General features: G+C 32.1%; 1 protein-coding gene across 1 annotated transcript in view; it reads left to right on the top strand.

The window, feature by feature from the left end:
- Positions 1-12298, top strand: part of LOC106472810 (polynucleotide 5'-hydroxyl-kinase NOL9-like) — a 32658-nt gene that overhangs the window by 3072 nt on the left and 17288 nt on the right. Inside the window, exons 2-5 of the mRNA XM_013933478.2 lie at positions 3337-4544; positions 5869-5945; positions 7659-8212; positions 10793-10892. Of these exons, the coding sequence (XP_013788932.1) occupies positions 3339-4544; positions 5869-5945; positions 7659-8212; positions 10793-10892 (1937 nt within the window). The 5' untranslated portion in view covers positions 3337-3338. The remainder of the gene's footprint in view (positions 1-3336; positions 4545-5868; positions 5946-7658; positions 8213-10792; positions 10893-12298) is intronic.

Raw genomic sequence — 12298 nt, 5'->3', positions numbered from 1 at the left:
GGTAAGAAGCTTGGCCATAGCAACTTCAAGGTGGTATTTGATGTCCTCATGTCAGCAAGGTATTGTTTTGGGGTTTGTATTGTTAATAATCAAATGTCACTTGTATTTTGATGTAATTGATAATTTTGTTCCAGTTGCAAGACATAATTACATAAAATATATATAGATATATACAGTATTAACTAGTTAAGTACTTACCTGAAGAAATATCCTGTATTATTATAGGATATGTTTTTCCACACTAACTATTGTTCTCATCAGGTGCCTCACTTGTCTGGTGCACCAAGTATGATTAAAAATCAGCAGTTTTATACAAAGACTGGATTCACTTCATTTGAACACAGGCATGTTCAGGGCAGTCCTATGATAGAATTAATACTTACCCATGGATAATACTTTTTCATATAGTGTGGTAAATTTTGAGATTCCTTAAAGACTAACTCATGTCAAAATACAAAACAGTATGCTAAAGTTATTGATGGATGCACTTTCTTTAGTAGGACATACAGTTCCTTCTCTCTTGTCATGATGGATGTGTCATCATAGTCAGTCAAATGCAACCAGAGTATATCTGTGAGAACATCAAATGATTTTCCGAGATGATACCTTACCTCTTCACACAGCATAGCTTCATTCCTCATGTGTTTGCCTTTGAGACTTGCATGCCACTAGCTTTGAGCTAACTCCCATCCAAAAATCATGTGTTTAACATTGTGCTAGTGCATGATATCATCATGCAACAATATCCCTCCATCTCGTGCATTAACTGTCCGTAAGAACTTGTGCTTGAAATAACTTAATTCTTTTCCTTGTAATTGTCTAACATACATGTGTTTTTAAACTTACTTATCAATCACAGGAGATTTGAAGTAGTTCACAAAACTTAGAACTTGTTTAAATGTAACTAATTTCTTTTATTTCTACTGAAATACGTAAAGAGAAAAACAGTTTTTTTGCTTCTTCTTACCCTTTATAACTTCTCAAGTGACAGTAATTTCCCTTTGTCATGGATTAGCAATGTTGTTCTTAGCCTGTGTTGGACCTGTGTTTATAGTGGCTACTGGAGGCTCATTGTCTGAGGTGGCTGTATTAGCCATTGTTCCATGTGTTCTGGGTTCCTTCTTGCACAGTGGGCCTTCTTCTACCATATGTTAGGCCAATGTTTTCTCCCCAGATTGAAACATAATCAGAATGATGATGATTTTACTGGCTATATCTCCCACCAGCATTTGCTCTAGGCACAGCTTTATCTGTGGTGGAAAATTATAAATTTTTAAGTCTCTTTCTTGACATGATTTCACAGTTATGTTATTTATTTTTTTCTCCTTCCCCTTTGTCTCTGCTTCCTCCTCTGTTTTCCATGTGAAACCCATACCACAGACTACTTTGTTTTTCCTTCTTCACCTAACTTTAGGGTCAATGCAGGTTTGTTTCTTGTTCAACTGGACACCTGTTCTAATGTACTTGGCCTTTCTAGTTTACTTGACTATCTTGTTCCTGCTTACAGCCATTTTTCATTTCTGTTCCTTGATTCCCAGTCGTTGGAATCTTTTTTTACCTGCTTGGGAGGTGGACCCCTTAACTGTGGTTTTACATACTCTTCCACAGGCTCCATTAAAGCTGATGACTTCATGTTCATTATTCCGTCTTTCTCTGAAAACATATTTTCTTCTCCTTCTTGTCATTGTTCGGGTGTATATGCCATCAAAGCTTCCTGCACACTCTTTCACTATTCTTGCTTTCTCCTTTATTCAGACTGGACCTTTCTTTCCCACACTTCAGCTGCTCGGTAGAGAAATTGTTCTTTCACATTTTGCCACATCAGGTTCTTCAACTGTCTCACTCTCTTGCATCCCATTTTCACTGACTCTTGAATGACATCCTTCAGGCAGGCATGTGGATGAACCTAGACACATCTATCTCCCTTTAACTGTGTCAGCTGGCTGTTTTGGGCTCCTGCAGGATTTGGGCTCCCTCCAGTCACATTTCTTCCATACAACTGCATACCATATTTGGTAAGTATTTTTTTTTTTTTCAGTGCCTTTTTTCCTCTTTATTGGATTCTGCCAGGTGGTTTGCTGCCTCTCAGGGTATGTTTATTTCTCCAAATCTGTATGTGATTAGGGATAACAGAAAGCACTCAACCCATCTGTCCTAGCTCTAACAGTACCCACTGTTGAGATGTGGTGTTCTGCAAGATCCCTAAAGGTATTTGCACTATTTAATTGCCTGATTCAGACTGTATTATTCCATGGACTATCATGGAAAAAGTCAGGTACCAAAGAGGTGGCTATTTACATCTGTGGCTTGCACTTGTAGGCTTTTGAAAATAGGGTTTCGTGATCACCTGCTGCACTGTCTACAGTAAAAGACCTTTCTAATAGGTTTCTGATGGGCACCTGGGAATTTTTCCAGGCCTTCCCTCTGCAAATCCCCCCCCCTCTTCAAGTGGAGCACGGGAGACCTTTGCCATCTAACAGTCCCTAGTCTCGGCCTTATCAAGTTGACATAGCCATTCTTAATCTAAATATGTCTTCTTGTGTTCTGCTAGAATCTTCACTTTTATACATCATATTAACTTTTATATAATGTTTGGTTTAGTTCACACAATATCTTGTGAGCTAGTATTGCCTTTGGGTTAATCTTAGCTTCTGTTATAATTTTTTTTATAAAGTTTCCAGTGATATGGAGTTTGTATACATACTAATTTGAATGGTGAACATTTAGTTATAAATAAGCTATTGTTTTTCACAAAAGCATCACAGGTACCTGCTTCATTACATGTAATGCAATACATGATATGAATGTTTGAATAGTTCTGCTGCTGTACTAACCTGCAAGTCCTAAAGTTGTAATCACAAACAGTCATGTGTCCAACTTTTTTGAATCCTGCACTTTCTTCTATTCTTAATTTTTCTGTGTTTGTAATGTGTCTTACTTGATATTTGTTTTTTTTTTGGCAGGAAGTTTACAACCTTCAGTATATTTCCACATTTTGTTGCAAAACGGGATTAGTACCTCATGATTTGTGGCACTTAAGACTGCATGCATATTTAAATCACATAGTTTTTCTTTTTGTTTACCAAGTTGGTTTAATTATAGGGCTAAAGTTGACATTTTAGTAATATTCTGGTCAGACATGTGATGTAGTTGCTCTGTAATACTATATAAACTAAGAAAATGATCAGTTATTCGTGTGAAAGGTTTGTGATGTCTGTCATTCTAAGCAAGGAAAATGATTTATGTGAACAAACTTAGGCATACTACCTAAAGATAATACTTGCACACACACACACACATATGTACTAATGAATCATGTTTTTCTATTTCATAAAGGTATGGGAAAAACTCCAAAGCAGAAGTCTTCAAAAAGCAGTAAAATAGGAAATTTTTTCAAAAAGATTCCAAATGAAATGAAGAAAAAACCTTGGTTGAGATCTTTCATGGGTCGTATGACCCGTTCTAGTTCTGGTAAAACTAATCTCAGTCATAGCCTGGTAAGCAAGGAGTGTGCAGGAAATATTAGAAGATTAAGTTATAGCTTTTCAGAGGAACAGCCATTTAGTACAACATGTAAGGTTGAAAAGAGTAACAAAATTAAAGATATTTCTAGAAATAAAAATTTATTGAAGAAAAAATCTAGAACAGTCAGACTGCCATCTTCAAATAGAAGTATTCAAGATATCTACCAGGGTTCTTTCAAAATGAATTCTGAGCATTCCAATCCCTCACCAGGCAAGTCAAAATTATCAAAGAGAAAGCAATCTGTAAAACTATATCAACCCCTCAACCAGATTCCATTTCCGTACAGTTCAGAAGAAGAAAATGTGACTTACATAAGTAATTCTGACATAAAAAATACTCCTAAAGGACAAATATTTGTGACAGGGTTTGATGGCAGAAAAGAATTTGCTAACTCAAGCCCTAAAAGCCTAACATATAATGTTCAAAAAGATGATGATGATGATAACTCCATTGAAAGTTTGGAAGAGTATAATCAAATAACTCATGTTGAGAAATTATTAGTTTCTTCATCCAGTGAAGATGATAAAAGTCAGACTGATGATGAATCAAGTCACATAGAAACACAGTTACACCCTTGTGTTGATGATACTGATAGCAGCGAGAAAGACCCTAAATTTAGCACTGATAGACTGCCAACTAACAAAAATCACAAATATTCAGGTAATGAAGATGAAGACATCAGTATTAGTGAAAGTGATGAAGATGAGAGAATATTGGATATTCATGATGCAAAATTATACACTCCCTGTGATGTAGAAATAGTAGATTCACCATCATTTGCTGCTAATCAAGGGACATTTCTTTCACCTTATGGCAAAGCATCAGAAACATCTGAAAGTGAAACATCTGAATGGGAAGATTTACCTTCATTTATGCAGAACTCTGAAATGTCTTATACTGAAAATGGTAAACTTGTGAATGATGAGAATGAAAATGAAGAAAACAAAAATATGGAAGATGCTGGTGTTATATTTGGTAATTACGAGGACGAACAGCAAGAAGAAGGAAACTGTAAACAGGTGTGGTATAAAGATGTAACTAGGTGTTTTGATAACAGATTCTTTGTTTACTAATGTAATAGTAAAATTTATTATATTTTTTAAATGAAATCAAATTCTTAGATTTTAATATATGAAACTGAGACTTAGTAACATATTCCAGACACAGTTCTGGTAGCTTATGAGATCTGCATTTCTCTCAGATATAACTTGCATTTCATTATAATAGAAGTTTAAGTTACAATTTAAAGATAAAGTAGAACATTGAAATTACTTTCTTTTTATGCATATTTTTTATAAAAAACTTGGAGGAAAAACTAAACTTTTTATATCATTTATATTTTAGTTTTTTTTGTGATCTTAAATGAGTTTGTTTTGAACATTATTTTATTTGTAAGAACATAAGGATTGTATTTGTTATTTTAAATGCATTATTACTGATCTTTCTTATTTTCAGTTTTAACTTAATACTTAAAATGACTTTGAGGTGATTATTCATACTGATATAGCAATATAAAAGTGAAATATCATTTTATCTTAGATAATTAATTTCAGAAAGATTATTAAATGTATATCATTTCTTTCATCAGAAATAATTACAACTCTTGATGAACCTTTAGAGACAATTTCTTGTATATTTATAATTACATTAGGCATGTTTGTTAAATGAAGAATTGTATATTGGATACAACTGATTTAAACACCTGTCACCAAAAATGAAATTTGGCTAAAATATGAATAACTCAATATCTGTTGAGTTAAGGCTCTTATATGAATAACATCTGTATTATACTGTATGTTACAGTATAAGATGATTTACTGTTTAAAACAATATAATACAGTATGTTTTTTTCTTTTTCCTGAGCAGTACTCGTAGTTTCTGAATAGTTATCAGGAAAGATTAACATTGTCTTAACATTCCGAAAGTCATTACATATCAGACATTCAGTAACAATGTGTTATTGCAATCCACAATGTAACCTGATTTTGAAACATGGAATCCAGATTTTGTTTTAGTGTATTTGATGCTTGAAACGTGATGGTACTAATACTTTATTTCAAAGTTTTGTACATACCACTTGGGTTTGCCCCCTCAGTTGCTCAACGGTAAGTCTGAGAGTTCATACCACTAATAACTGGGTTTCGATACTCATAACGAGCAGAGCACAGATAGTCTATTGTATAGCATTGTGTTTAACAACAAACAGACTACTTGGTTTGGTAATCTGGAAATAATTAAACACTCGATGCATTATTATTTTAAACAACATTTAAGAAGCAACTAATATTTAAATTAGTTACTAGTTATCATCATTTTGTAAGTGGATAAATGTTGTTATTTCAGGTGACATCAATACATTCAGTTAAATCATCTCAAAAACCATTACGTCCAGCCAAAACGGACCACCGACCACCATTTCAGTAAGTCATTTTCATAAGAAAAAGAAAACTTCAAGCACTATCAATATGTGTATTTATATACAATCATTTTTGTTATCCCTATTTCCTTGCTGGCTTCTCTCCGTATTTAATGGTGTATTTCAGGTGGGATATAGTTTCTTAATTTATTACTGGTAAATTTGATTTATAAACATTTACTCTACTAACAGACCACTAAATATTTCCACAATAATGATCATTCCAATCAAAATTGCAAAGGCTACTGTGGAAAGCATTTGTAAAGTTTCTTGAATATTAAATTTCAATGAATTGACTGAAAAGTGGGTCATTATCCTTTGTGAGCCACTGCAACATTACTAAAACATCATTACTGAAGATTGGATTGTGGAATTATCTTAAGGATGCAGAGGGACATATAGGCTTGTTAAACCTATGGGATAGTTTCCAATATAATAGTATATTGTATTATAGAGAGAGCTTCTAGTTAAGTAGGCAAGTAGTAGAATGTTTGGAGAAACTCTAAAGAATTTCATTAATAATTTTTGGTATTTTATCTTTCACATTAAAGAAGTTTTTAATTCTACATATTGGATTTAATATAAACATGAATATAATAGAATAGAATATTTAATATAAACTGAAGTTGTGAATAACTTCTTTTATGTATTCAGTTAGATTTTTTTTTAGTTCAAAAGAATGTGTTACTATAGACCATAAAGAAATACACACTTTCTCTCTTGTAACTGTAGTCTGTATCTCTGAGGACAAATATTGTTTGTTCAAATAGTCCTTAATAAATTTATAATTTTATGAGAAAACTCATTTTTTATCAAGAACTTTTTAATGTTATCAAGTTCTTTTGGTAAACTAATAAAGGTACTATTTATTTTGTATGTTCTAAGTACTAAAATCCTAATTGAATTAATCGTATATAAATCAGGAATAAAGCTATCATAGTTAAAGTATAAACCTGTAAAATCTTTTTATGGTGTGTTTCACATTTAAAAAGCCCATTTTTATTTTCAACCAATACATCTAGAAATGGTAGTTTATTTTCTGCTTGATGTTCTACTGTTTGCTTTTTAAGTCATCAAAAATTTTTTGTAAATGTTTTTTTGGTTTAAAAATAATAAAAATGTCATGTACATAAATTTTCTAATAGATAGGTTTAAATTTTTCAAAATATCTATCCATCCAACATTTTACATAAAACTGTAGAACCAGATTAGCCAATACTAGTGCTAATCTAGATCCAATAGCAACTCTGTTTATCTGATTATATATCTCTTGATTAAACACAAAGTAATTGTAGCTAAGTCCAATAACTTTATGAATACTTCTCTAGTGAATCTGTTTCATTTATCCTGATGATAAACCAGATTAACAAGTATATTCTGTGTTTCATCTAACAATGTGTTTGTGAATAATTATTCAATGTTAAAGCTAGCACAATAAACACAAGTTCCAAAATTTGATTTTTTATTTCTTTCACAAACTGAAACTCTCTGAAATATTAACTTTATTAATGCTTAATGATTTAATATATTTTCAAGAAAGCCTGCCAGTTCATGATTGTAAGTACTAGTATTAGTTACAATCGATCTAAATGGACATCTTTCCTTGTGTTTTTTGGGTGCCCCATAGAAAATATGAAGGGTATACATGTAGTAGCTTTTCAGGAGCTACTTTCTAGAAGCTTTAGTTTGAACTCTTTCTTTTCTTCTTTTATGTCAGTATCTTCCCTCTTCCATCAAGTAATACAGTCATTGCTGTTCTTCACCATCCTACTCAAGTATTGATGTATGGGAAAGCTCTAGTACGGGTGCTCAGCGGCTCATTAAACATTCTAGGACATAGTCTCAGTTCACAGTGTGCTTCATTCTTTCCAGTGTTCTCCGGCAAATGTCACTCCTATATAGGAATAAATACTGAGACGGTTGAAGCTGTACCCGTGGGCATGACTGTAAAACGACATCTTGTACAGAGGTTAGCACAAGAAGACTTGGAATCCCTTGCATCAAAAGTATCTTCTGTATTTGACAGTTTCTCAGTCCTAATAGTTTTGAAGAAGTTACCAACTTTCAAAGAAGTTGAGTATGTAACTACATTTACCAAAAAACTTTTTGTTCCAGCAGCTGTACATGACCCCAGGCATCATCTGCTAGTTCTTCCTAATCATAAGAAATATGGTTTTAGCCTTACTACAAAAGATGAAAGGTTAAAATTTATTCCTGAACAAGATTATGAGAATCTGGCCGGACAAATAATGCAAGAAATATTGAAATCAAGTAAGTATGTTATAAAACTGTAAAGAACCTTGTATTGGTAGTTTTTCTTTTTTAGGTACATAGTGTACATACATCAGTTTGAATACCATGTTCATTGGTGCCTTCTTGTTAAGTATTGTGTAAAACATGGTTACTAGATGTTCAGTGATGTCTTCTTATTAAGCAATATTATAAAATCTGGATACCAGCTGTTAAGAATATTGTGTAAAACATAAATACCAGGAGTTTAGTCTTATACTTATGTGACTTGTATTATAGTGAAAGCAAGATATGTAGAAAGTCATACTTTTTGTGTTAAATAGGGACAATTCTACTTTAGCAAGCATTAATGTACTTCTTCTAATATGAAAGTATAAAGATACTATATATAGTGTGGTACTTGTAATCTTTCCTAATTTTTTTAACATATCCTTCAGGAACCAATGGGTGGCTTTACACTAGAATTTATTGAATATTAAAAGTAAGTTCAATCTGGAAACTCCCAAAGAGTGTGGTTTTGGATGTATATTTTCAAGACAAGTTTTCGTTTTTTAATTGATAAAATTTTACATGAAATACAGCATCATCAAGGCTCCATACTAGCTAGTACTAAGATCCAACCTGCTGGGAGTAAATTCAGTATATATCAATAAAGCCACATCCTCAGCATCATTAATTAAGCAAATGCCAACCTTTTATACTTCTGCTATCACCTTTTTTATGTTCATTTTCAATTGAGATACAAACAATTTCACCTGTGATTTGGTAGGGAAGGTTGAAGCATCTTGTAGAATGAGCAGACAGGAACACTTTGGAAGCAGCTACAGGCATAATATTGTACTTAGCTTGCTGCACAATATCTACCAAGGTGGTTCTAAATGGTTCCTGAATACCTCTGTGTGTCATTTGGAGACTTCCATGCTTCTTGTGCTTGACCATTAAGCTCTTGATGCACTGATGGATTTCAATCACCTTACCACTTCAAATCACTTTTTGTAGCCCTAATGCTAAAAGAATGCGGGAAATGCCTTCTTTTTAGTCAATAAATATGTAAAAAAAATTTCAATTCAAGTTAAGAAAAACTGGGTTGGGTAGTTGTTTTTTTTTTCAACAGAAATGTGTCTCACTGGTTTGTGGGAGTCCTGTTAATAAGAGGGAAAAAAAAAAAGATCTAATAAATGAATAAAACACCAAAAATTGTTTATATGTGAAAGATCAATAATACTGCAAGGTATTAATCTCTAACCTATAATTTAATCCTAAAGTACAAACGTGTGCAGTAGAAAAACTAAAAAAGTATTTGAAGGTATGATTAGGCCAAAACGAACATTGAGATCTCTTAGGCCAGAATGATAAATATTTATGTTTTAGACATATTTCTAAATGATAAAACAAACTTAATAGTAACTTTCCTTTATTCAAAGCACAAATTCAGGATAGTGCACATCTATCATTTATCATGAAACAAGCCTTGCCTTCTAACTACAAAAATCCAGTATAGTACACATCAATTGTTTATTGTAAAACAAACCATGCCTGTTAGCTATAAAAATCCAGGGTAGTACACATCAATTGTTTATTATAAAACAAACCATGCCTCTTAGCTATAAAAATCCAGGAGAGTACACATCAGTTGTTTATTGTAAAACAAACCATGCCTGTTAGCTATAAAAATCCAGGATAGTACACATCAATTGTTTATTGTAAAACAAACCATGCCTGTTAGCTATAAAAATCCAGGAGAGTACACATCAATTGTTTATTGTAAAACAAACCATGCCTGTTAGCTATAAAAATCCAGGATAGTACACATCAATTGTTTATTGTAAAACAAACCATGCCTGTTAGCTATAAAAATCCAGGAGAGTACACATCAGTTGTTTATTGTAAAACAAACCGTGCCTCTTAGCTATAAAGATCCAGGATAGTACACATCAATTGTTTATTGTAAAACAAACCATGCCTCCTTGCTATAAAAATCCAGGATAGTAAAATCAATTGTTTGTTGTGAAAAAAGCCGTGCCTTGTTGCTACAAAAAGTCCACATTAGTGTACATCAGGTATTTATCTTGCTTCCCAGTGAAAAATTATGCATGCACATTGCATCGAAACTGTGACAACTGAAATGGATACTAGACTGGAGAATATGTTGAAAAAATATTTTATTTATTTTTTAATTTTATTAATAACTATATTACATATATTTTAAATTGAACATCTGATGGACATTAATTGAAAACCTTGTGAACCATTGTACTTTTAGCTAGCTTTTCCTGTTTGTGGGATATCTTGTAAGAAATTGTGTACTACATGCTCATTTTTATACCAGTAATGTGTTAGAATACAATCATATTTGTCACCAAATCTGGGAAAGGTTACATTGCATGTTGTCATGTATTAGGTGTTAGGGTTTCAATCATTATATGATCCTTTCATTTTACTAGCTTAAGTGAACTTCTTCACCATTTCCTTTTAAGAATCAAACTTTTGAATCCCAGAGGTAAATTGTATATGCTGTTAGTGTTATGCATTTTTGTAATGGTTATGGTTTAACTGTTGTACATTGTTAATGTTTTATATTTTTACCATTTCAAATGCAAGAAAGAGATGGACTTGGAGGACCTTGCATCATTGTTTGTGGAGGGAAAAACACTGGCAAATCTTCTCTAATCCGTTACTTGATGAATTCAGCTTTAAATGTGTAAGACTCCAATATACGTATTTATTGTCACCATCATATAGGTTTTATACTAGATAACATAACTCTATACTACTGGTAGTTAGTATTGCTAAGCAAGTAATGTATTTGTTAATGGGACACCTATAAAGAGGTTTATGCCATGTTGAAATGTTAATTTGCAAGCTTTTGATCCTGTTTCTGGGACTATCATCTGGTAACAGAACAATATTCAAAAGTCAGTGTTATAGGTAAGAACAGACGTATATATATCACGGTAATGTCACCTATTACTACAATGTAAGCTAAACAATTTGCCAAGGTGGGTTTCAGAAGATCAATTAAAGGAGAGATAATATGAGAAAGTAACAAAAAATTAAATAATTTATTGAAATAAAGCCTACAGTGAAATGCTAGTTACAGAGGGATAGAATAAGCTGTTGAGTTTTTAAAATATTGTTGTTGTTTGTGTTTATTGTAGTTCATTTAACATTTCTAGTACGCTTTTTGGAAGTAGCAAACCAAAAAAAAATTAACATGACGAAGTTCTAATAATGTAGTAACTCACATTTTCATTGTATACTAGGAATTATCTTATCTGTATGGTCTGCATGACTTGAAATGGTGATTCCTGTTCTGCTAATGCTTTAATTTAAATCACAGAAATAATGTGATATTTTCATCAGGCACTGAAATGGTGCAGCCTTGATAATGAATTGGTGTTTTAATGTTGCATTTTTATATTTTATCTAAAAAAGAACAGAAAATAATATACCAGTATTTTATATAGTTTGGCTGTGTATTTAAAATACCTCAAATAGACTGTTATACGATGGAAATTTTCTCAATTCTATAATTGTCTAAATTTGTACATTATTGTCCTAACTATGTGTACAATTACTTCTTAAGTTGTGATATATCACTTTTCTCCAGTTCTTATTAGATCTGTTCAAACAGAATCAAGCTTTTGAATGAATCCCAGAGCCAAATTGAGTTTTGGGACTGGAATTGGTGAATTGTTTACATTGTTGTAATAGATGACGTCATATAATGTACTCACACATGTTCTCTGTCAGAATTTAAATAATATTATTTTTTTGCCAATTGTCAAAATAAAAGCCTTTTACTTATATTTCTTAATAGTATAAATATGTACAATGTTGTTGTTGGGCTTAGGATTCTTCTACAGTAGGTGTCTGTGACTTGTTAGTGATAAATTCAACGATAAATGAACAGCACATACATCACTTGTTTTCCAAATAATATATATATATATATATATATATATTCGGAATAAGTTAAACGTATGTACAACAAATTCTTCATGCTATAGATATTATAGGCATATCAATAACACTATATATATATATATATATATATATATATATATTCTTCTTCTTCTTATATAACGTAACGTACGTTACGGTTCG

The sequence above is a fragment of the Limulus polyphemus genome, unplaced genomic scaffold (assembly GCF_000517525.1).
Source record: "Limulus polyphemus unplaced genomic scaffold, Limulus_polyphemus-2.1.2 Scaffold5632, whole genome shotgun sequence".
Lineage (NCBI taxonomy): Eukaryota > Metazoa > Arthropoda > Merostomata > Xiphosura > Limulidae > Limulus > Limulus polyphemus.
This window is presented reverse-complemented; position numbering and strand designations above follow the sequence as displayed.